Source organism: Pelophylax lessonae, assembly GCF_965119305.1.
Source record: "Pelophylax lessonae genome assembly, chromosome: 4".
Classification (NCBI taxonomy): Eukaryota; Metazoa; Chordata; class Amphibia; order Anura; family Ranidae; genus Pelophylax; species Pelophylax lessonae.
The window spans coordinates 90,145,921-90,173,135 of record NC_138771.1 but is presented as its reverse complement, the minus strand read 5'-3'; the positions used below and the strand labels follow the sequence as shown (position 1 = coordinate 90,173,135).

General features: G+C 45.4%; 1 protein-coding gene across 1 annotated transcript in view; it reads right to left on the bottom strand.

Moving 5' to 3' along the window:
* Nucleotides 1-27,215, bottom strand: part of LOC309555010 (tropomodulin-3-like) — a 124,358-nt gene that overhangs the window by 59,661 nt on the left and 37,482 nt on the right. Inside the window, exon 3 of the mRNA XM_082256820.1 lies at nucleotides 21,648-21,804. Coding sequence (XP_082112946.1) covers nucleotides 21,648-21,804 — 157 coding nt within the window. The remainder of the gene's footprint in view (nucleotides 1-21,647; nucleotides 21,805-27,215) is intronic.

Below are 27,215 nucleotides of genomic sequence, written 5' to 3'. Positions count from 1 at the left end.
TCCTCATCTCTCTTTTTGGCTTAACATAGTGCAGTTGGTTTTGCACAGAGCAGCCTGGATCCTCCTCTTCTCATGTACCTCTTCTGTGCTTCTGACCCCCCCCCCCTTTTGCTGAGTGCTCCCACAGCAAGCAGGTTGCCATGGGAGCACCCGAGCAGAGTCACAGCTCCGTGTCCATTCAGACACAGAGCCATAACCCAGCCCCCTCTCCTGATTGGCTGAATGATTTTGATTGACAGCAGCGGTAGCCAATCTGGCCGCGCTGCTGTCTCAGCCAAAGTAGAGGGGAGTCCAAGGCAGCTTAGACACTCCTGCAACATCCCCGGAAAAAGACAGGCTCAGGAAAGTATTAGGAGGGCTGAAGGGGGGTGCTGCACACAGAAGGTTTTTTATTTAATCCTAATGCATAGAATGCGATAAGAAAAAAACCTTCTGCCTTTGCAATCCCTTTAAGTGTCCCCGTCGCTCTTTTCAGCTCAACATTAAGGGAAAGAGGGAAAATGGGATAAAATAACCATGTAGTGATCCTATATATACCCATAGGCCAAAGAATTGGTGGGGATAAGGAGACCTAATAAAGATCAGTTTATTAAACTAGCAATGGTCATATTATGTATTAAACATCATAGTTTTGCAATGGGCATTTACACTGATCTTCCAGTCCAGCACAGTGCACCTGCGGCTTTTCTGAGGGTTGGCTGCACCGAGCCATAGTTTTCTATTGTATCCTGAGGCTGAATAAAGAGTTTTGGTGCACTTTCAGAAAGTACACCACACCTGCAAGATATAATAAAAGTCTATGACAATGCGCAGCGAACCCGGAGGAAAGTCGCAGATTCACTGCACTGCAACTGTGGTGTGGGTAAAGTGCAGTGCATTAGCGTGAAAGCACCCCTGACCTATAGCATGCCTGTCATCTATATCCAGGGTTCATACACATTTTCACCAATGAAATTCCATGACTTTTCCATGACTTCACGTAAATATTCATGACCTAATGTTTCATGAAATGTCTATGTATATGTGTTAAATAAGAAGAAAATCTATGTCACACCCAGCATATTTTTACTAATATAAATGACAAGCTTTGTAGTGTACAGTGGAATATGAAATATTTATTTAAATAACGCTTGCACAGTAACGACGTTTGACGCACGGGTGAAAAAGCCAGCGATCGGATTGGAAGCTGTCGAGCACGCAGCTGCAGACTGGTGCTTTGCACCTTTAGCGTGGCTAGACAGCGCTGCCTCTCCCATGTTCGAAATGTCAAATGTTTTACGACACACTGTACATTTAGCACGTCCCGGGTCCTGATCTTTCTCCAGCCACCTCTCATACTTTTCGTCATGAAGCCTTACATTTTTAAAGCTGCATTTCCCTGGTATTGCTGTAACTGTGAACGGACTGGTATGGATGGCACAAAATGCAGCACTTAAATCTTTTTAGGCCCAAGCAACAGTCATAAGGTGCAGGCGGACTGGTATGGATGGCACAGACAGTCAGATGCATAAAATGCAGCACAGTAATCTTTTTAGGCCCAAGCGACAGTCATGAGGTGCAGGCGGACTGGTATGGATGGCACAGACAGTGAGATGCACAAAATGCAGCACAGTAATCCTTTTTAGGCCCAAGCGACAGTCATGAGGTGCAGGCAGACACAGATATGGATGGCACAGATCTGATGGTGTACAAATGCGGCACTTACTTTTGGGAGAAAGAACAGTGGTGCTCCTGCTTGCCCAAATAAAGCTGTTCAGGTGGCAGTGAGTCATGAAGGTGCAGCTGGACAAAATGCGGCGCTTACTATTCTTAGGCCGAACCTAACAGTCCCATGAGGCAGAAAAGAGTTCTCACAGAAACTAAGGCGACTCAGGATTGGATGCTTAATTATTTATTTACATTTATTTTTAACATTCCCGTAGGACTGGTACAGTAGGTGCTCGCAGTTTGCCCTACGGTCGGTCACTGGCCAGCAGCAGCCGAGGAAATGATCGTGCGCCAATGACAGGCAGCGGGGAGGGCCGGGCCGCGGTTTGCCTGGATGTGACTGGCCAGCAGCAGCAAACCAATCATAGGCAGCGGAAGCGTCACTGGAGAGCGGGCCGGCCGCATGAACGTGATGACGTGGGGGTGCGGTAACTGAAACGGTTACCGCCCCCTTCCGCGTCATCATCACGTTCATGCGGCCCGCCCTCCAATGACGCTTCCGCCGCCTGTGATTGGTTTGCTGCTGCTGGCCAGTCACATCCAGGCAAACCGCAGCCCGGCCCTCCCCGCTGCCAGCGATTGGTGCTTGGTGCATGATCTACTCCTCGGCTGCTGCGGACCTGGAAATCAATGTGCACAAGCATAAAATAAAATAATTATACATTTGCAATAATAAAGTTTTAACCATCCGCTCCCCCCGCCGCTGCCCGCCGCTCCCCCCCAGATTTCCATGACTTTTCCAAAACATTTCTAAAATCGTACTTTTCCATGACCTTTCCAGGCCTGGAAAGTGTCATCTCAAAATTCCATAACTTTTCCAGGTTTTTAATGACCGTACGAACCCTGTATATCTCCCGTAGCATGTCTCCAGTCCCTGACCATATTCTGTCTGCAGAAAGACAATCACTGAACATTACATGTGGCCCTTTGTTGCTATTATATTTTAATGCCCCATACAGGAGATGTGACAATACAACAGTTAAAGGGAATAAGCAGCATACAAAATTATACATGGTAATGAAATATAAATCAGGTCTGTGTTATGATTAAAGGGCTCCACAGGGGTTACAGATAACATGTACCGTAGGTACAGAAAGGACCCCCCCCCCCTTTTTAAAATAGTCACATTTTGTTGCTTTGCAGCCTGAAATGAAAACAGTTTTTGTTTCTTCAGCTGTATTTACTTATAGCACCCAAGTGAAAGCTATAACACCATGTCAGAAAAATAGAAATTAGAATCACTGAGTTGGAAAAAGGATCACCCCCCCAAAAAACGACTTGCAAACTCAATCAGGTGTAGCTAATCACCTTCTCAATGGCACACAAAGCCACTTGACTTTCAACTGTGATCAGCTGCAGTGATTTTGATTAGCTCAGCATGAAAAGAGCTTTCCTGGTGTATTTCAGTCCCTGGCAGTGTAACTGAAGCAAACAATCAACTATGGGTAGCAAGGGATGGTCACCAGGATCTCCAGGATAAAGTTGTAGACAGGCACAAGTCAAAAAGATGGATACAAAAAAAATTCAAAAATTCAAAGGCTTTATCAATGCCTAGAAGCACAATAAAGTCTATTATTAAGAAGTGGAAGATATATGGTTCAACACAGACCCTCCCTGGAAGAGCCAGGAGGAAACCGGTCAAATCAAGAGGACTATAGCAACTATGAAGCAGTTGCAGGAATTTATGACAAAGAGTGGTCATTGTGTGCATGTGACAAAAAAAAAAAAATCAATCACAAATTCTCCACAAATGTGGTTTTATGGGAGGGTATCAAGAAAAAAAAGTCACTCCTCAAGAAAGATCACATGCAGTCACAACTGAGCTTTGCCAAAACGCACCTTGAAGATTCTGAGGTCACATGGAAAAAGGAGCTATGGTCCATGTCGGGGAGACAAACTGAATTATTTGGCCTCAACACCAAATGATATGTGTGGCAAAAAACCAATGCAGCTCACCATCCAAATGACACCATTCCTACAGTAAAGCATGGAGATAGTAATATCCTGTTATGGGGGTGTTTCTCTGCAGCAGGGACTGGAGCACTTATCAGGACAGAAGGAAAAATGGATGAGGCAAAATACTACCAAATTCTTGAGGAAAATCTGCTGCCCACTGCCAGAAAGTTGTCAATGGGAAGAAGGTTTACCTTCAAACAGGACAATGACCCAAAGCACACAGCAAACAACCAGATGGCGGTTTAAGGAGAACAGGGTGAATGTCTTTGCATGACCCAGTCAGAGCCCAGACTTAAACCCCATTGAAAATCTGTGGAATGACTTGAAGACTGCAGTCCACAAACGGTCACCATCAAATTTAACTGAACTTGAGCAGTTCTGCAAAGAAGAGTGGACAAATATTGCAAAGTCTAGATGTACCAAGTTGATAAAGACATATCCCAACAGACTAATGGCTGTAATTAGAGCAAAAGGTGGTTTACCAAAACACTAACACGGTGGGGGGGGGGGGGTGATCCTTTTTCCAACTCAGTGATTCGATTTTTGGATGTTGTTTTTATTGTTTTTCTGACATGTTGGTGTTTTATCTATAACTTGCATGTTATAAGTTGCAGCTGGATAAAACAAAAACTGTGTTTCCTTATTTCAGGTTGCAGAGCAACAAAATGTGATTTTAAAGGGGGGGGGGAGATCAATTTCTATATTAACTGTACATTCACATCAATCACTTGTTACAATCTAAGGTCCCAATCTAACATACATCCATATAAAGTACAAACACATTCTCAAGGGCCAATTTGGACAGGGGACAATTAACCCACCATCAAGTCTTTGGAGTGTCAGAAGAAACTTAAGTACCCAGAGAGAGAACATGGAAGCCACAAGCAGATCCTGACTAGGATACTAACTGGGTCCCCATTGCTGCCAGGCATTAGTGCTAAAAACAGAGTCACTTTGCTGCTGTGTATTTACCTTCTTTGAAGCAGGAAACCATTTAATATTCACAAAATTATTCTCACAAAGGTTTTATCAGTACCCCACCCCAACACTATACCTTACAAGAAGCAAAGTGGGCCAGGGTATGCATGCACTGCATCATGGCTGATTAGCCATTTCTCCTTGCTCATGCTGAATGGTCATGTCGAGACACAAACCATCACAGTTGTATAATTTCAGAAATATTAATGGGAATATATAATGGATCTCAGATGTACATGGGACAGATCTGGCCCTTTTGCTTGCTTTTATCCATCCCTTGGGGCACCATTTTATCCATGGATACCAACAATGGGGTGTAATTTCCCCCACCGACCCCATTGAAGGGGGCATATTTTCTCCCAATGAAACATAGAATGTGTCGGCAGATAAGAACCATTTGGCCCATCTAGTCTGCCCAATATATCTGAATCCTATGAATAGTCCCTGGCCCTATCTTATATGAAGGATAGCCTTATGCCTATCCCATGCATGCTTAAACTCCTTCACTGTATTTGCAGCTACCACTTCTGCAGGAAGGTTATTCCATGCATCCACTACTCTCTCAGTAAAGTAATACTTCCTCATATTACTTTTAAACCTTTGCCCCTCTAATTTAAAACTGTGCCCTCTTGTGGTAGTTTTTCTTCTTTTAAATATGCTCTCCTCCTTTACCGAGTTGACACCAACACTGAGGCACAATTCCTCCTAATGACACCAAAAATGAGGCACAATTCCTCCTAATGACACCAAGGATGGGACACAATTCCTCCCACTTACATCAATAATGGGGCACAATTACTTTCGCTGAAACAAACAATGGGGCATTATTTTTTCCCACTGACATCAGAACCTTTTCTACTTCCACTGGCCACAGTCCAACCCTCAAAGTCTATAGGACAGTAAACTGGCCTTTTGTTCAGAAAGTTTGGAGATCCCTAAAATAGGGCCTTAATGAGGGACAAGAGTAGCTTGTAGGCTAAAGAAGAGTTTTGGGTATCCAGCTATCAAATCCAGTGGTGCTCATACAAAAGAATGATATCGGTTCATTACATTTTATTGGGATTATCTAAAATACTGCAATATCTAAACTGCAGCCTTTTAAAGAGGTCTGCCATCTAAAACCGTTAAAGTGTAACCATGGGAAAAAAATGACATCTATGACGCAGCCTGTCACCAGCATTACCACAGAAGTTTTGTTTTTAGAGTCCTTCCAAAACCGTTTTATTACCTGTTCACCCTGCAAGTATAACTGCTATTTTTCCACTTCCTGTAAGGGAGTGACAACACTTTGTTCTGCAGTGAAGTCACTGCAACATGGTCACGCTGTAGCCATGGTATGGATGGAAACTTCTACACTGACTTTATTTTGGATCAACCAAACAAAAGCCTAACTCTAGCTATCGCTTTTTAAGCATTTACAGCAACATTTTTCTTTTTGGAAAGAAGAATTAGACCCATAAATTAACTGTTGTAAGCATCCTTGTCATTGATAAATTATGTTTGAACCCGGTATATTCCACTTCTGCTAGACTGCTTGGCCTGACAGAGGAAAGGAAAAAAAAAAAGCATCTACTGGCATGATCAACAGATAATAAAACTATGTTATATGGGCTAATGCTAAGGACAACATGCATCATCATCAGCATATGCAATGGGAGAGTTTGCCCATAGTTCTTGCAACCTCTTTGCGTATGCGATTTCCTCCAGGCTGATTACTCCAAAAAAATCAAATTGGACTGTCAGGTGCAGCAGCCATGGAACATAAGGACCTGCATAAACTAACTCCACTAAATGCAAACAGCGAGGCTACATAAATATTTTAGCTACGTCTTATTTCATACTTTATAATAAATCTACAATAAATCTTCAGTTACATATAGTAATATGTTCTAAAATCAAGCATATATACATTTTTTTAATGTAATCTTTATTTTGGGTTTTACAGATACAAAAACAAACAAAAAAAAAAAGTCAGTATCCACGCGTGAACATGATGCGCAGTGCTTACAAATTAGAAAACTCCACAATCTTGACAACCACAAGCGTCTCTATGCCTCAAACTCCTAGCCCAATAGGCGTTAGGTAGAAAGCTAGATTAACAAAGAACACAATAAAAGGAAAAAAAATGAATTTTTGTAAAATCTTACCTGTAAAATTCCTTTCTCTGAGTCCTCCGACAGTCGCCGCCTCTTCATATTCATCACAATGGGGTATTAGACTTTGCTCCGAAGAAGTAGCTAGGCAACAGAATATGTTAACATTAAAGCTTTTAACACATCCCACCCTCAAGGGGTGGTCCCCTCAGTCAATACCCTCCTACTTCCTGCAACCATATCTCAGTTTCAGTGGAATAGCAGTAGAGTATACAACCAAACCCCAAAAGAGGGGCGGGGGCGGCGACTGTCGGAGGACTCAGAGAAAGGAATTTTACAGGTAAGATTTTACAAAAATTCCGTTTTCTCTTACGTCCTCCGACAGTCGCCGCCTCTTCATATTCGTCACAATGGGGACGTCTCAAAGCAGTGCAAACATGAGGGGTGGGAAACGCATCCGCGCCGTAAGGCAACGCAGTCTCCGCATCAAGGAAAGGAACCTCACCAAAGGAAGGAAACCAGCTGGGCAACAGGAAAAAAACTTGCTCAACAGGAGCAACAACCCAGGAAAAAACAAAGAACCAGGGGATAAAAACTTATCCCAACAGCCAGAGGTCCCAACAAGGGACCCTAGGGAACTGCCGCACTAAGAACCTTGCGGCCAAAGGAAGCATCCGCCGATGCCTGAACATCCACCTTGTAGAATTTTGTGAAAGTGTGCACGGTCGACCAGGTCGCCGCCTTACACACCTGGGCTACAGAAGCCCCATGACGACAGGCCCAAGACGTACTCCGAGATCTAGTAGAGTGCGCCTTCACAGGCACAGGGGGAACCTTCCCCTGCAAAGCATAGGCCTGTTCAATGGTCTGCCTGATCCATGTGGCGATGGTAGAGGCCGACGCCGCCATGCCCTTCCGAGGACCCTCTGGAAGAACAAACAAGGAATCCGTCTTTCGAAAAGACTCATTCGATTTAAGGTAAACCCTTATCGCCCGAACAACATCCAAAGAATGTAGTCTCACCTCTTTCGGATGTTTAGGCTTCGCGCACAGCGAAGGCAAGACAATATCCTCATTGAGATGGAATTCCGAAACTCGCTTCGGAAGAAAAGAAGGATTAGGTCGCAAGACCACCTTATCCAAGTGAATAACCAGATACGGAGACTTGCAGGACAAAGCCGCCAGCTCCGACACTCTGCGAGCCGAAGTGATTGCAACCAAAAAGGCGATCTTTTTGGACAACATAGACAACGAGATCTCCCTGATCTGTTCAAAAGGAGCACGTTGTAACACAGATAGAACGAGATTCAAGTCCCAAGGGGGCAGAGGATCCCTCCTAGGAGGAACCGGATGCCGCACTCCCTGAACAAAAGTGCCAACCAAGGAGTTGGAAGCCACGGGACGTTGAAAAAGAACGGCCAGCGCAGACACCTGACCCTTTATCGTAGCCAGCGCCAAACGCTGATCGACACCTGTTTGAAGGAAGGACAACACTCGGGAAACCGAGTACGTGCGGGGTGAAAACCCCCTGGACTCACACCAGGCAAAATAGGCCTTCCAAGTACGGTAGTAAACCTTCCCCGAGGTAGACTTCCTCGCGTTGATCAAGGTATGAACGACCTCAGGGGAGAGACCCCTCTCCTTCAGGACCTCGGTCTCAACAGCCAGGCCGTCAAAGCCAGCGACTGTAAAGCAGGATGGTATATCGGCCCTTGAGACAGGAGATCGTCTCGAAGAGGCAGACGCCACGGGGCGTCGACTGCCAGATTCACGAGGTCTGCGTACCAGGACCGGCGTGACCAATTCGGCGCCACAAGAATCACCGTGCTGCGTTCCGAGTGTAACCTGCGAAGGAACCTGGACAGCAACTGAATCGGTGGAAACGCGTACATCAGCTTGTACTGATGCCACGGGGCCACCAACGCGTCCGACGCGTCTGCCCGAGGGTCGCGCGTCCTTGCCACGAACCTTCTCACCTTGTTGTTGAGACGAGACGCGAACAGGTCCACATCTGGAAGACCCCACTTCGCGCACAACATCTGGAAGACAGCCGGGTGGAGAGACCATTCCCCCTGATCCAGGGTCTGGCGACTCAGATAGTCCGCCTGCCAGTTCTCCACCCCCGGAATGTGAACCGCCGTTATCGCCGGGACATGAGTCTCGGCCCAGGACAGAATGTCGGCCACTTCTCGAGCCGCTCGGGCACTCCTGGTGCCCCCTTGGCAGCCCTGCAGCCGGTCCGTCCAACGATGAAGACAGAGATTTATCGCACGCAATTCCAGAATGTTGATCGGAAGGGAGGACTCCCCCCTCCGACCAAGTTCCCTGGGCGGACAGAACGCCCAGAACACCACCCCAGCCCGACAGGCTGGCATCCGTGGTGATCACCGTCCACGAGATAGGACGAAAAGACTTGCCCCCCGACACCATCGGGGACTGGAGCCACCACAGAAGGTCCCTTCTGGTGCGATGGCCCAACAAGATTTGAAGATCCAGAGATTGAGGTCGCCCGTCCCACCTGGACAGGATCTCCGCTTGGAGACCCCGCGTGTGAAACTGGGCGGAGGGAATCGCCTCGAAGGCCGAGACCATCAATCCCAGACATCTCATGCACGTCCGCAGAGACGAGTGCGGAAAGTCCCTGAGGGACCTGACTTCCTCCTGAAGAGTTCTGAGTTTGTCTTCCGGCAGGAAGACCTTCGCCTGAACCGAGTCCAGGATCATTCCCAGGTAGGGAAGACGAACCGCCGGACTCAGTGTCGACTTTGGAAAATTTATCGTCCAACCAAACTCCTGCAGAGTTTGCATCGTGACAGACAGGTCCTTCTCCAGACCCTGGCTGGTCGCAGACCGAACCAGAATGTCGTCCAGATACCCCAGGACAGAGATGCCCTGGGCTCTCAATAATGCCAGAACCGGTGCAAGCACCTTAGTGAAAACCCGCGGAGCCGAGGTGAGACCAAAAGGTAACGCCACGAACTGGTAGTGATCCTCCGCAATGGCGAATCGAAGGTACCTCTGGTGACCCTCGAAAATGGGGATGTGAAGATACGCATCCTTTAAATCGATGGAGGCCATGAATTCCCCTGGAACCAGGGCAGCCACCACCGACCGCAGGGATTCCATGCGGAACTTGCGAACCCGCACAGAGCGGTTTAGAGCCTTCAAGTCCAGAATTGGACGAACCTTGCCCTCCTTCCTGGGCACGGTGAACAGATTGGAATAAAACCCCCGAAATCTGTCCCGATGAGGCACCAGAACCACCACTCCCTGAGCCCTCCGGTCTCGCACCGCCAGGTGCAGGTCCCGTAAACGCTCTGGAGACAGTTGAAGATTTGAGGGAAAAAATCTGCTCTCCGGCCGAGAGAGAAACTCGATCTTGTAACCAGATCGAACGATCTCCTGAACCCACCTGTCCCGCACGCGGGCCAACCAGGGTTGAAGAAAACCGAGCAAGCGTCCCCCGCCCCAAAACTGGGTGAGGGCGCCCCTTCAGGCCACACTGTTATGGGCAGCGGGACTGGACTGACCGGACTTCTGTTTACCAGACCAGGGCTTCTTTTGAGAGCCTTGTCCCTTGAACGGTTTGCCCTTGTAGTGCGACCGAAAGGCACGAAAGGACCCCTGAGGGAGCCGAAAATTAGCATGCTTTTTCCCAGAAGCCCCCTTAGCCTTGGGGAAATGGGGCAAGAGAGTGCTCTTACCTCCGGTGATCCCCTTAATCAACACATCCAAGGACTCCCCAAAAAGGCGAGACCCATCATAAGGCAGATTGGCTAAGGTCTTACGTGAAGATTGGTCCACCGACCAACACTTCAACCAAACCAGGCGGCGAGACAACACCGCCACGCTGTGTACACGTGCAGCCAACGGGACTAAATCCAAGTCCGCATCACACAGATACATGACACCCTGGTGGATTTGATCCACCATATCCAGGGTCGCCGGCGAGGCCGAATCGGCCACTAGGACGCGCCTAAGCATCTGCGTCCAACTTGCGACAGCCTGGGCCGCCATGAGAGAGGCAAACAGAGCTTTAAGCATAGAACCCGTAACAGAATAAGTATGACGGGCAAGAGACTCCATTCTTCTATCCGTGGCATCACGGAACACCGGGGAATCCTCTGCAGGAATCGCAGTGGATTTGTTCAAAACCGCAATTGCGTGATCCACCGGGGGTGGTACACACCACCGTTCATCAGTGGAAGGCGAAAAAGGATAACGCAGCTTGAACCTACTTGGCACAGCAAAAGGTTTGCGTAAATTGCGCCATTGTTCCTTAACAGCGCGCTGAAAATCATCATTGCAGGGAAAAACCTGCGGCGTCCTGCGTTTTCTCTGCGTCCCATAAGCCGCCAAGGCAGCGGGGGGGACACACTTCATCCTGCAAACGCAGCGTTTGTTTTATGGAAGCAATCAATTCATCCATGATTGCAAGCTCTTCAGGCGAGCCAGGGGGAGAATTATCAACCCCCTCAACCTCAGCCTCCACCTCGGACCCCACTAGATCCAGGGAGGAGCGGTACCCCGATAAGGAGACCCCCGCCATAACAGCCCCATCACCTTCACCCTCAGAATCAGAGGAAATAGAAACTCTGGGTCTTTTAGTAGATTGAGCAGCCACCAGCATCTGCACCTGAGCAGCAAGGCCGGCCACAATAGTGGCCAAATCCCCCCCTGGGGGGGAAACAGCGGTCCCCTGGCTTTCCACCAAGGTGGCAGGAAATTTGCCCTCCTGAGAATCCATTGCCCCAATATGATATGCCGGAGAATAAAGGGTTAACTGCCCCTTTAACAAGCGCGGCGAGCGCAGCCCACCGCACCACACACAAGCACAATGAGACCCCCACAGGGACAATAAACTGACACAGGCAATGGATATAGCAAGAACAGAAGGATAAAACCTGAGGAGACCCTCGCCGCTGCTGCTGCCTCGATCGGTGTACCCAGGAGAAGAGGAAGTGGTGAGACCAGGGCGCTCTATTAAAGCCTATGGGAGGCTACAAGAAAATGGCCGCCATGCATGTAGAACATGCGGCCGGAGCGAGTGCAGGCAAAATGGCGCAGTTTGGCGCCGAAACCGCCGCTCCTACAGTACAGTAATGCACATAACACCATCCATATAAAAAAAAAATATGGCAGATCGCCGCAGCGATCGCTGTATTGTGCCCAAACATGCCACAAAACATGCCCCACAGCACACAGCTTCTCACACTGAACAAGGCTGACACAGACAGTGTCACACAGCTCCCCCCCCCCTTGCAGCCCGCAGCATGCAGCAGAGAGATAGGGAGACAAACAGTGTGAACAGAGGCAGGTTACACAGTCCCAGACTGACACCCCCCCAGACAGACAGGTCCCCACATAGATACACTTACCTCTCAATGGTGTGGGGGACCCGCACAGGCGAACAAGCCGCTGCACATGAGGCAGGGAGAGTCGCATACAAGACGCACAAAATGGGGGTTAAGAAACCGCACAGCGTCCAGTGAGGTAGCCACCTCACCAATCATCCCTGCACCGAACAGGGATGGGTCGTTCACTGCGCCAGGAGCGTTACCTGGCTGAACGCTCGATGGCAGGCTGGGAAGCCACTGACCCACGACCAGGGGGATCAGCCCGAGACCCAGCCCGCATGATCCTCTTCGTCAGAAGAACTAACTAATGCTGACAAAAAGAACAGCTAAGTAAAGAGAGAGAAAAAACTCAAACAAAAATCAAAAAAGAAGAAAGAGTCTGGGGCACAAAGCCCCAGCACAGAGAGAACCAGCTACTCCTGACAAGCTAGACATTGAAACTGAGATATGGTTGCAGGAAGTAGGAGGGTATTGACTGAGGGGACCACCCCTTGAGGGTGGGATATGTTAAAAGCTTTAATGTTAACATATTCCGTTGCCTAGCTACTCTTTCGGAGCAAAGTCTAATACCCCATTGTGACGAATATGAAGAGGCGGCGACTGTCTGAGGACGTAAGAGAAACAATAATATGGGACTAGCAGTAAAATCGTTGGCCTGCTGGTGATAGCAAATGTTATAAATACAAATTTAAAATGCTTCAAAACCGTACATTTTTACACCCTTCCTGCCCAGGCCAATTTTCAGCTTTCACCGCTGTCACACTTTGAATGACAATTGCGCAGTCATGCAACATTGTACTTATATGAAATTTTATAATTGTTTTCATACAAATAGAGCTTTCTTTTGATTTCTTTAATCCACTTGCCGACCGCTCACTCGAGCTCTACTGCGGCAAAGTGGTTAGTTATCGTCCAGCGACGTAGACCTACGTCGCTGGACTCCTCCCCTTGTGGGCGGCGCTCGCGCGCCGCCGGGGGCTCGCTCCCGCTGTATTCATTCACAGCTGGGAGTCGGGCCAGGGGAGGAGCGGCGGCGATCGTCGCTGCTCTTCCCCGATTGTCAGGGAATCGAGTTTGGAGATCCGCCCGCTTTTGTAAACAAAGTGGGCGGATCTCCTAAGTGACAAACAGTGACAGATTGCAGGGTTCAGCATAGCTGAACATGCGATCTGTCCCTGTGTCACTCAGTCACCTCCCCCCACACATGTTAGTGAGCACCAGGCATACATTAACCCCTCCCTCTCCAATAAAATTAACCCCTTCCATGCCAGTGTCATTTTTACAGTAACAGTGCATATATATAGCACTGATTACTGCAGTAATGTCACTGGTACCCCCAAAAGTGTCAAAAATGTCAGTCAAGGGTCCAATCTGTCCGCCGCAATGTCGCAGTCCCGCAAATAAAATCGCAGATCGCCATTACTCGTTAAAAAAAAAAAAAACACCAAAAATGACAGAAATCTTTCCCTTAGTTAGTAAACGCAATAACGTTTGCGCAAACCAATAAAAATACGCTTATTTTTTTTTTTTACCAAACATAGGTAGCAGAAAACAAATTGGCCAAAAATGTAAAAAAATTTGATTTTTACTTTTTTTTGGGGGGAATTTCATATAAAATGTGAAAAATATTGTTATTTTTTCAAAATTTACGCTCTTTTTTTGTTTATAGCACAAAAAGTAAAAATCACACAGGTGATCAAATACCACCAAAAGAAAGCTCTGTTTGTGGGAAAAAAGGACGTAAATTTAGTTTGGGTACGGCGTCGCACGATCGTGCATTTGTCCATTAAAATCGCACAGTGCCGAATCGCAAAAAGTGGCCTGGACGTAAGACAGCAAAATCCTCCGGTGGTAAAGTGGTTAAACCCCGGTTTTATTTTTTGCTAAACAAAAAAAAAAATACCCCAAAAGTTTTAAAAATACACACAACTTGTTTTTGTTTTTTTCTGTTACAACATTTTGTAAATAAATACAGTAATCCTTCTTCATAAATTTAGGCCAAAATGATTATTGCTACATTTCTTTGGTGAAAATAACCCAAATTAGTCCACAAACTATAATATATACACTATATTGTCATAAGTATTGGGAACCCTGCCTTTACACGCACATGAACTTTAATGTCATCCCAGTCTTAATGGCCATACACACTTTAAGATTTTCTGAAGACTTTTTCCTTCAGATTTACCTTTTCTATGTAGTGCAAGGGCCTGCCAGATTGCATACAAATTGAAAGTGTTTAGATTTACCAAAACCAAATAATATTAGGTCAAACCTAAAGGAAAAATTCTTCAGAAAATCTTATAGTGTGTATGGCCCATTAGTCTGTAGGGTTAATTATTGAGTTGGCCCAACCTTTGCCGCTATAACAGCTTCAACTCTTCTTGGAAGGCGGTCCACGAGGTTTAGGAGTGTGTCTATGGTAATGTTTGACCATTCTTCCAGAAGCGCATTTGTGAGGTCAGGCACTGATGTAGACAAGAAGGCCTGGCTCACAATCTCCACTCTAATTCATTCCAAAGGCATTCTATAGGGTTAAAGTCAGGACTCTGTGCAGGCCAGTTAAGTTCCTCCACCCGAAACTCGCTCATTCATGTCGGTTATAGCTGCAAAGGGTGGGCCAACTCAATATTGAACCTTACTAAGAGTGGGATGCCATTAAAGTTCATGTGTGTGTAAAGGCAGGTGTCCCAATACTTTAGACAATATAGTGTATATCTGAAAGTTGATCAGTCCTGATGTACTGACGGCCTATCTCATTTCTTGAGGCCCAAAAATGCCGGGACAGTAAAAATATTCCTCAAATAAAAAGGTACACAGTCCAAGGTAAGAGACCTGGCAAATTTATTGAAGTTGTAATTTTTTTGTCAGTCTTTTTGAAAATAAAATTTAAAAATTCACAATTTAACATTTTTTGCATACTGTCACCAGTGCAGTACAGCATAATCATATAACTGGTGTGGCAGTGAACAGGGATAGTGACTGGTAACAGTATGTAAAAAAAAAAAAAAATGTATTACTTTTCTTCTTTTGTTTACATTTACGTTTTTTTTTTTTTTTTTTACATAGAGGACCAGAGCAATACAGTGTTACCATAGTAACACTACTACTCTGGGAAGATGATCAGGATTTGTTTTTTGTTTTTTTTAAACACACCATGATTGCTTATAACTGTGAATTTTTCAGTTATAAGCAACTATTTTTTTCCAAAATGAAAACAAATCATTCAGAGTTCACTATTGTAATTAGCTGTGATTGGCCACGGTTAAATTACATGGTACAGATGGGCTATGGTTGGCACAGAGCTCATCACAATAGTACACAATGAAAGGCATGAATCAAAGCCTTGCATTGTGTACAACTGCCATTTGATGTGCTGTGATTGGCCGGTACAGTGATCTGCCTGAATCAAGGCCTGTGGGGTATATATACATTTTCTCATAAGACTAAACACTGCAATTATTTAAAAAGAAAAAAAATCAATTGGCTCCCATCTTTAGCTTGTTCATGTAAGCTTTGAAAAGGAAAAAGGTAAAAAAAAACGCATTGGTTACCATACACAACTGCTCCAAAATTTCATAAATTCCCCTGATTGTGTGCCATAATTTATGAACATTTGTGACCTTATTTAGCCAGATATCACTTTTAGTGTTTTAACAATTACATCAGCAAAAGAAAGTCATGTGTGAACTTTTTCCCATGTATGAACTACATCTGTGCAGGTATGAACGCAGCAAAGTAAAATGATTCCATTTAAGGTATTCGAACAAAATTGTTCACCATATCTCTATATTCGTTCACGTCTGAGTCACAGGCCTATCAGCTGGGACACAAGTTCAGTTAATCAGTTACCAATATGTAGGCCTGCTCTGTTTATTACACCTAAATACGTGGTTTACAATTTGTTTTGTCATTAACATTCCCTAGGAAACTCCATATACTTTCAACCCCAATATACAGACTGTATACCAGAAAATCAGATTTCCATACATAGACACAGATATATGTACTGTTTGTAAATGTATGTCTATATTCATGGTTTGTCCATGTTATTGAACATGCTGCATTTACCTGTGGATGATCAGTCCTGGACGCAGCCTCTCATTGCTTTTAATGGAGCTTTGCACCCGCAGCTGTTTGCAGAAACCCAACTGAGTCTCCCACAGCAAATCATGATCTGCCACTAAATGTATATGTAAATGGGGTCTAAATATTTTCAACCATGGTTAGCTTTACATGTTAAATGTTACACCTACAAAATAATTAGGGTGTAACGTAACATGCTCTAAGCGCACCACCTCACCTCTTAACCCCCCCCCCCCCCCCCACAACTCCCTGTGACACCGGGCGGGGGTTCCTCTTCCTGTACCTGCTGTCACAATTCAAAATCCTTGCAGCTGTGCATTTATTCATTCAAAGTAATCTGTGAAGGAGAAAACTAAAGGTCTGATTTTCCACCACGGCTGACAAAGTTCTCAAGGAACGGTGAGGGAGCCTTTGTAGTTCATTCACCAGCCCTGCAGCTTTCAAACGGACAGCAGTTACAGAGGTACAGGCAGAAAGCATAGGATTGTCTGCAGAAGACTGACTTTGCACCCGTGATCCACTCATCGTGGGTGCAATGCTTGCAGACTTGTTAGGGAAAAAAATAATGTTTTTCTGCAAAAATATGTGATTCTTTTTTTTCCCCAAAGATGTACTTGGCCTTTATTTATTAAACTCACTTTTATGGACACGTTTTCCTGAGACGCACAAAATTCTGTTTGTTTTGTAAACTATATATTGTAGACAATGAGATCAAGCACATCTAAAATGTATTTTTTTATATACAAACTTGGGATGCACTTGTTTTTAGTGTCAATTGACAGTTCTTTTAGACCAATGAAAAATTATTACCGTTCCTTTATACCTATGAAGAACTGTTACTCAAAAGACAGTATGAAACAAATAAACCATGTTTTAATTTGCTTGTCACAAAGCTGCGAAAGCTCAACTTTCACAGAACATGTTTCAATTATTGGGTTATAAATATGCCTCCCACAGAATGTATGAACTGTTCGCAGCAGGTGGATGCATGGATGGGCTCAATGAGCTAGATGTACATGCACAGGTGGAGCTGCTGGGTGTAAGCTTGGATAGATGGGTGGATGATCAACTCCTCTGCTGTAAATCAGTGCAGTATTGAGTGGGTGTGTGAGCTGCTATCCCACAATGGATGGATAAGATGCAAGCTGACCATAAAGTAGACATAGTACAGGACTCAATGCATGAGCTAGATAAGCCGTGATAGTGAACAGTCCTAATGGCATGTACAGTACTGTAGGTCTAGTGCAATAAACATAGACAGTCCAAAGCAGTAAAAGCTGCATGTGCCATCCTGTGCGATAATAACCATAGGTACAGCAAGAGGCATGCGAGATATGTAACAGGACTCAACGTCATTTGGGGGGGGGGGGGGGCATAACTTTATCCCCCCCCCTAAGCTGACGTCACTTCAGGTATCGGAGCATTTGCCCGAGTACCGATACTCATGCCAATGCTTAGTATTGGCACCGATTTCGGTGCAACCCTAATACAAATGTGACCAATAATATCTTATTTGCAATTCTATCCACTAATTAAAGGTGATTTTTTTCAAGATCATTCTCTGTATTTTTCTCATGTTAGTTACATTTAAATTTTGGTTTTGGAATGTGTTATAAGTGTAAAACATTTTAGGATATTTTGTTGGGAGTTCCTAAAGGGGCCATACATTTATAGTTTTTATTAAAGTTTTTAAAATATTTGTTCTAATGCATAAAAGGTTCAAGTGTATCTAAACCCACAAACAAAAGCAAATTATATTACAGGTAAACAGTTCTTAAAGAGGTTGTAAACTCGTTTTTTGTTTTTTTTTTGTTTTTACACCCTGCAAGAGAAAGACATAATGAGCTAGTATGCATCGCATACTAGCTCATTATGCAATACTTACGTTAGAACGAGCCCCCGCCGTGCCGCTCACTCACCTCTATGACGGGCGACCAGTCATATGTCCAGTCGCCCGTCTTCCGGGAACGCGGGATCCGGCCATCTGATTGGCCGGAGTCGCGGGAGAGCCGACAGTCGCGGCACGGGACTCTGAAGGAACGGCACGAGCGGCCGTCCCTTCAGAGCGCATGCGCCAGTGACGTCACTGGCTGCATGTAAGGTAAATATCTCCTAAACGGTACGTGTTTAAGAGATATTTACAGTACCTATAGGTAAGCCTTATCATAGGCTTACTTATAGGTACAAGTGTCAGAGGAGGGTTTACTTCCTCTTTAAGCCGGCCATATATGGTTAGAATCTTGGTAAGGTTCAGCAGGGACTGGCCGGGATTCTAACCTAGGGCTGTGCATCTTCACTTACCTCACGATTCGATGCGATTACGATTATTAGGGTCGCGATTCGATATGATTCGATTCCACGATGCATCACGATTACTGCCCAATGCCCATGCCCAGCCCACTGTCCAATGGTTTTCAAAACTTTATCAAAAAAAACAAACAATCAAGCAGTCACAAATAAAATAATCCTTTTTATTTTCATTTGCTTCAAAGGACACTTTCCTGGACCCTGTCATGGCCTGCAAGCCCTGCATACTTTAGTGCACTTGCACTGCAAACATATAGGAAGGTCTGAAAATGCAAACAGCATAGCAGAGACAGACACCACTAGTATTTTACTAGAAGTAACAGTAAAATTAGTAAAAAAACTGTAGTAGTGCAGTTTACTGCTTCATAAAAGAAAATATTAATATAAGCCAGGCCTACCACCATTTAAAGTACAACTAAAGGCCAAACTTTAAAAGAGTGAGTGAGTCCCCCCCCTTGCCCAGACCCCCACACTGACAGAGACCTGGAAGTCCCACACCTTCACCAATCCCCCACAGCACTGACAAACACTTGAGTGAGAGTGAGTCCCCCCCCTTGCCCAGACCCCCACACTGACAGAGACCTGGATGTCCCCCACACCTTCCCCAATCCCCCACAGCACTGACAAACACTGAGTGAGTCCCCCCCTTGCCCAGACCCCCATAGCTGACTGACACTGACAGAGACCCCCAGGCCCCCACTGACACTGACTGACCCCCCTGGCTGCCAGACTGCCACAGCAGAACAGTACCCCCGGGCCCCGACCGACCGTCCCCTGTCCCAGGCCCCCCCCCATCACAGACATCCCCCAGAGATACAGACGAGAGACCCCCATGAATGATTACACAATTATTTGTTCGGACATACCTGCTGTGTGACTGTGTGGGTTGTTGTGCACTGCATTGCAGAGGAGGACAGGTGCTGTGCTGCTCTCTGGGCTCTGTGGCGGGCGGCTGGCATCACTGGGGACGCACTTGGGGCTCCTCGCTCCTGTGTGTGGACTCACTGGACTGGCGGCTTCTGGCTTGGATGGCTGGCTGGCTTCTAGGCCGCAGGTGGGACGCCGATACATGCGGGGGATGTCTTGCTGTGCCACGGCCCGGGTCAAAGAGGCGGAAGGGGAGGGGCGGAGCCTTTTTATTAAGCTCCCGCCACTAACCCACCAATCAGCTGCCGATCCTGCGATCTTGTGATTTTTTTTTTCCCTTGCGCGATAGGGCGTGGCCGCGGCTGATGACGTCATTTCGTATAATCGATTATGCCGGCAGCCCGCATCGATGCAGAATCGCGAAGGGTCGAATCGCGATGCATCGATCTTTCGATTATATTCCCCAGCCCTATTCTAACCATCTATGGGGGCTGATTAGATCCACTTGGGTACAATCAGCATGTCGTATTTTTAAATGTGATTTTTGCAAGCGGCTATTGTAGACGCTAGCAGTAATCACTGTGTTCTCCCAGCGGGGACGTCTTCCCCCACCTCAAGAAGACAATGGCTCTGTGGTAGGGATTCCCCTATCAACATTGCTGATGGGGGAATCGAACGATTTTCTTTACGGCAACCGGTGGTTGCAAGCTTTAGCTGTGGTGGTTGCAATTGTTTTCTGTCTTTTCAAGCATTTTTTTACCTTTGTTTTCATTGGATTATGCAGCATCCTATCAACATTGATAACATTCATCCTACTATATAAGGACAACAGAAAAAAAAAAAGGCAGGACTATAGGGTTCTGTAGTCTTAGATAGCACAACAAAGTAACTGATAAGAATGCAGCACAAGCAAAGAGCAGATACAGTCATTTATCAGCTGACAAGATTTCTGGCAAGATCAACTTCATTTGCACTGTCAAACAGAAATAAAAACATGCTTTCAACAGGGACAATATAAGAAAATTTTTATTGCTAGGGTTTACCCTTTAAGTGTTAGCCTCCATGCACACTGGGCTTTTAAAAATGGCAGTCTCTTGGCAGAAAAAAAAAAACTGAGTTTAGCAGAGTTTTGCATGCTCCAATCAGAAGCGCCTCTAAACGTTGAGCTCAAAATATGTCTGCAATCGTCCTAATGTGCATGGACACCCAGGATAACATTGGGCTGCGTCGATAGGCAGAACCCAAAACTCCTGTAGAAGCAGTGATTTGTAAGACAGCGTGCATGGAGCCTTAATGCCTGTGACCCAGGCTAGTGGTTTAAAGCTGGTCATCTACATTTGCTAATCACTTTTTACATACCTCCTGTAGCACTTTCATTTTGCCTATTTCTCTTTTGCTGGGAGCTGCAATGCTACAAATAAAACCCAACAGACAGACAGTCCAGTCAGTTCTAATATAATATGCTCAATGGGTTCAATCATATCAGAACCCATTAAGCATAATATTAGAATACAGTGGATCGCAGAAAAGAAAACAGTGGGTGAAAGATGGAAGAAAGGGTGAGGTGAGGACAACTATGCAATAACATAAAAAGGTTTTTGACATTAAAGTGGTTCTAAAGCCTCAAGGTTTTTCACCTTAAAGCATTACTGCAGAATCCTCCCAGAACCCCACCCCCGTCCTTACCTGAGCTTGATCCAATCCAGAGATGTGCATGTGAGCAGGGTATCTCACCGCTGTCTCCCTCTTCCCAGAGCAGATCAATAGCAGATTAATAGCAGCAGGAGCCATTGGCTCCCACTGCTGTCGATCAAATTCTGTGCCAAGCCAGCAGGGCAGAGCCGACCACTCTGTGTCAATAGACGCAGACAGGGTGGCTCGAGAGCGAACCCGCACAGGTGGTGCATACAGATGGCCACAGAAGTTCATGACTGTATGCACATGGATTCCTGTATAGGCTTATGCTCTTTTGAATCAGTTTGTACCCTTCCATGTGTGTATGATGTGTTTCACTTATAGGAAAATACTTTATACACAGGTAAACACTGATGCAAAAGCACATCAGAGTTTACAGGAGTAGTAGCACATACCACAATGTACTTCTTTGGCCAGCTGTAAATGCAGCCTGGGGCACCCAGATGCAGGAAAACATCAGGAGTTTTACACTGGAGCTTCCTTGTGTGTGCAAATTCTGTGTGCCTAAACCCTTAGTTTGAGCTGCAGAAAATCTTGAACGTCAATCAATTTTTTGGTACTAAAGCAAACTAGTATAGATGAAGTGCTGTATGTATCATACCTTTTCTTTCTCCTGTGAATGGCACATAGTCCTCCCGGTCCTTCTGTGCAAGTGCGTCCTTTTCCAAATATTCCAACAGACGCTCCCTATCAAAAGGACCTGTGGCTGTCTTCCCTGTCTGGTCCTTCTGTCGAAATCCCGCTGGCAGCAGTGCATTCTGTTATAGAATAATAATCCATTAGCTGATGGTGTTCATGACATCCAGATGCTTCCAAACAAATTCCAAAAGCACTTTATACAAGGACAGGTTCAAAACACATTTATCAACCCCCACTTTTTTAGCAGACTGTATTTTTCCCCAATAACTCAGATGGAAAATAAAGTGTTAGTAAAGTCAAAAATAAAAAAAAATCTAGTTAAATACATGTGATTTCTCATGTGTGCACTGTATTTCCTGCTGCCGATGCTGTAATATACCTGGTTGATCCTGCCTGTGCTGCTCCTCCAACAAGTATACTGACCACAGTAGTATGGCAGCTGATCCAAGGTAGCTTATGTCTTGTATCATCACGCCAAAGATACAAGATACTTCCATGGTCAGTGAGAAGCAATGCCAATCCCTGGTCACGGATGGGGAGGGAGGGTTTGTCTCCTCAGCCAATTTAGAGGAAGCCTTTGTATTCAATTAAAAAAATACAAGGCTTCTCCTGAATGGTGGAGAAGCATTCAACTCGATTTGAATTCGCTCAAGCAGCAGAAGAGTCGCCCATACTGCTGCCGGAACACAATGTTGCACCCTGTATGTGGCTGTTACTACAGTTCATTACAGCACACCATGGCTGCATAGTTACTTAATCAAAATAGGTTTTTTTGAGCCAGCTAGGCCCAAACATACGATTTAGCCCGCATTCACACTGCAGCGGCACGACTCTGTACTACTTCGGGGGCGACTTGTGAAGTCCCATGCACCGCGACTTCTGCGCGACTTGCACGGACTTCATATAATGAATGTCTATGCAAGTCGCCCCGAGGTCGCCCCCCGAAGTAGTACAGGACCCTATTTCTAAGTCGGAGCGACTTGTGTCGCTCCTATTAGAACGGGTCCTGTAGCAGTCAAGTGACCGTGAGGGACCACAACTTGTCAGGCTGACAAGTCGCGTTAGGGTGAATGGACTCTTAAAGTCGTATTCTACTTTAAAGTAAACCTGTCCTGATGAAACCCATAGCATAAGCATTGCAGCCAGGGAACTAGCAATCTATAAAAAAATAAGCCACTTAAGGCCATTCCTGTATTTCTAAAAGGTTAACTATTCTCTTCAAATGAATAAGCAATTTAGAGGCCCACAAACAGCTTTTAATTTGAACTTTAAAAAAATAAAGTACCAGCAGTCAAAGCAGGGACAGTCAAATCTGAACTCAGGAGCTCTAATTGTGGCCATAAACACTACAATCAGATTATGCAATCCCCATACAATCTTCTTTTACTAGATATTTCCACATGGTGAAATACCTATAAAGGGAGGGAGGGAAGCTGTATGCAGCAAGTCCTGCAGTTACAGGACTTGCTGCATACAGTTTATCAGAATGGAGGTTTTGTATGTTCCTACTGCATAAGCAATGAAGGCATTACAACACCGGCATAGCCTGATAATCTGGGAAACCGCACGCTACACACACACACATTACTATAGATGAAAAGAGTTTGTCTAAGCTTTTACTGCACACAATAAGATGCAGCTTCAAACAGCGAGACTTCATGTTCTTTCTTGCCCGAAGGGCCAGAACTCTCAGAACAAACCCCGGGGAGGGACCATCATCTACAGGAAATGCAAAACACAAACCAAACAGAAACTGCTTGGCACACAGGAGCTCTGATGACAGGAGCCCAGAAAAGTAGAGAAGACAGGCCGAATCTCTATGTGCTGGGCTGAAGGGATTGAAAGATTAATTAGATTGCTTTCTAAATTCTGATATCAAAAGCTCCTATGAGAGTTATGTTAAACCATAAAGTCACAGCTTTGAAAATATTCATATACAGTGATCCCATGCTGATTTTGTAAGTTTGCCAACTGACAAAGAAATGATCAGTCTATACATTTAAAAGTAGGTTTATTTTAACAGTTAAAGACAGAACAACAACAAAAATATCCAGAAAAACTCATTTTAAAAAAGTTATAAATTGATCTGCATTTCGATGAGTGAAATCAGTATTTGATTCCCTATCAATCAGTAAGATTTCTGGCTCCCATGTGTCTTCTATACAGATAATGAACACTCTCTAATGTTGGCCATACACTAGCCAAAAAATCGTTTGAAAATCTGTCATTTGGTCCGTTTGTTCGTTTTTTGTCCAGTTAATGGGCACAAATAGAAAATCGGTTTTAACTTTTTAGAGATGAAAAATCGAAGGAACAGTTTGGAAAATTCCACCAAACGAACGATAAATTGAAAGGTTAAAGTGTTTCTCACCCAAACTGTTTGCACTAGGAATATGTGACCAAAAACTGATTCATTTATGTTCATTGAATGATTTACCGATCAAAATTCAGTCATTACATGATGGCAAAATGGTTTGCTCTCACGGCCGAGTGTTTGTTATTCAAAAACTAGTTTGAACAATTTTTCGGCTAGTGTATGGCCAGCATTAAAGGGAGTGCTCCTAATCTGAGCTTATTACCTGTATAAAAGACTCCTGTCCACAGAAGCAATCAATCAGATTCCAATCTCTCCACAATGGCAAAGAACAAAGAGCTGTCCAAGGATGTCAGGGACAAGATTGTAGACCTACACAAGGCTGGAATGGGTTACAAGACCATCGCCAAGCAGCTTGGTGACAACAGTTGGTGCGATTATACACAAATGGAAGAAATACCAAACAACTGTCAATCTCCCTTGGTCTGGGGCTCCATGTAAGATCTCACCTTGTGGAGTTTAGATAATCATGAAAACAGTAAGGAATCAGCTCAGATCTACACAGGATAATCTTGTCAATGATCTTAAGGGAGCTGGGACCATAGTCACCAATAAAACAATTGGTAACACACTACGCCGTGAAGGACTGAAATCTTACAGCGCCCGCAAGGTCCCCCTGCTCAAGAAAGCACATGTACGCCGTCTGATGTTTGCTAATGAACATCTGAAGGACTCAGAGGAGAACTGAGTGAAAGTGTTGTGAGTAGATGAGACCAAAATCAAGCTCTTTGGCATAAACTCAACACACTGTGTTTGGAGAAAGAGGAATGCTGCCTATGACCCCAAGAACACCATCCCCACATGGAGTTGGAAACATCATGTCTTGGGGGTGTTTTTCTGCTAAGGGGACAGGACAACGTCACAAAGAAGCACATTAAGGTCCTGGAGTGGCCTAGCCAGTCTCTAGACCTTAATCCCATAGAAAATATGTGGAGAGAGCTGAAGGTTCCAGTTACCAAAGTCAGCCTTGAAACCTTAATGACTTGAAGAGGATCTGCAAAGAGGAGTGGGACAAAATCTCTTCTCAGATGTGTGCAAACCTGGTGGCCAACTACAAGAAAGGTCTGAACTCTGTGATTGCCAACAAGGGTTTTGTCACCAAGTACTTAGTCATGTTTTGCAAGGGGATCAAATACTTATTTTACCCATTAAACGACAAATCAATTTAACTTTTTGCAATGCGGTTTTCTGGATATTTTTGTTTTTATTCTGTCTCTCACTGTTGAAATAAACCTACCATTAAAATTATAGACTGATCATTTCTTTGTCAGTGGTCAAACGTACAAAATCAGCAGGGGATCAAATACTTTTTTCCCTCGCTGTATAGTAATCATTACTGTTTCACTAAAACGTATACACTCCTATAAACCCTGCTTAGTCTGGGACTATTATCAGACTGTACTCTGCAGTAAATTGTCTTCATCAGCTCTTATAACTAGCAAATATGTGCCTGTTCAAGAACGGGTAAGGGTGGAGAGATTACTAATGATGGTAAAGAACTGTTAAAGCAGACAGTATGTACAGGAGAGGAGTGCAGAGGGTAGGATAGAAGGCAGTATGTACAGGAGAGGAGTGCAGAGGGTAGGATAGCAGGCAGTATGTACAGGAGAGGGGAGCAGAGGGTAGGATAGCAGACAGTATGTACAGGAGAGGAGTGCAGAGGGTAGGATAGCAGACAGTATGTACAGGAGAGGAGTGCAGATGGTAGGATAGCAGGCAGTATGTACAGGAGAGGAGTGCAGAGGGTAGGATAGCAGACAGTATGTACAGGAGAGGAGTGCAGATGGTAGGATAGCAGGCAGTATGTACAGGAGAGGATTGCAGATGGTAGGATAGCAGGCAGTATGTACAGGAGAGGAGTGCAGAGGGTAGGATAGAAGGCAGTATGTACAGGAGAGGAGTGCAGAGGGTAGGATAGCAGGCAGTATGCAGAGGGTAGGATAGCAGGCAGTATGCAGAGGGTAGGATAGCAGGCAGTATGTACAGGAGAGGAGTACAGAGGGTAGGATAGCAGGACAGTATGTACAGGAGAGGAGTGCAGAGGGTAGGATAGCAGACAGTATGTACAGGAGAGGAGTGCAGAGGGTAGGATAGCAGACAGTATGTACAGGAGAGGAGTGCAGATGGTAGGATAGCAGGCAGTATGTACAGGAGAGGATTGCAGATGGTAGGATAGCAGGCAGTATGTACAGGAGAGGAGTACAGAGGGTAGGATAGCAGACAGTATGTACAGGAGAGGAGTGCAGAGGGTAGGATAGCAGACAGTATGTACAGGAGAGGAGTGCAGATGGTAGGATAGCAGGCAATATGTACAGGAGAGGAGTGTAGAGGGTAGGATAGCAGACAGTATGTACAGGAGAGGAGTGCAGATGGTAGGATAGCAGGCAGTATGTACAGGAGAGGATTGCAGATGGTAGGATAGCAGGCAGTATGCAGAGGGTAGGATAGCAGGCAGTATGTACAGGAGAGGAGTACAGAGGGTAGGATAGCAGACAGTATGTACAGGAGAGGAGTGCAGAGGGTAGGATAGCAGACAGTATGTACAGGAGAGGAGTGCAGAGGGTAGGATAGCAGACAGTATGTACAGGAGAGGAGTGCAGATGGTAGGATAGCAGGCAGTATGTACAGGAGAGGAGTGCAGAGGGTAGGATAGCAGACAGTATGTACAGGAGAGGAGTGCAGAGGGTAGGATAGCAGACAGTATGTACAGGAGAGGAGTGCAGATGGTAGGATAGCAGGCAGTATGTACAGGAGAGGAGTGCAGAGGGTAGGATAGCAGACAGTATGTACAGGAGAGGAGTGCAGAGGGTAGGATAGCAGACAGTATGTACAGGAGAGGAGTGCAGAGGGTAGGATAGCAGACAGTATGTACAGGAGAGGAGTGCAGATGGTAGGATAGCAGGCAGTATGTACAGGAGAGGAGTGCAGAGGGTAGGATAGCAGACAGTATGTACAGGAGAGGAGTGCAGAGGGTAGGATAGCAGACAGTATGTACAGGAGAGGAGTGCAGATGGTAGGATAGCAGGCAGTATGTACAGGAGAGGAGTGCAGAGGGTAGGATAGCAGACAGTATGTACAGGAGAGGAGTGCAGAGGGTAGGATAGCAGACAGTATGTACAGGAAAGGAGTGCAGATGGTAGGATAGCAGGCAGTATG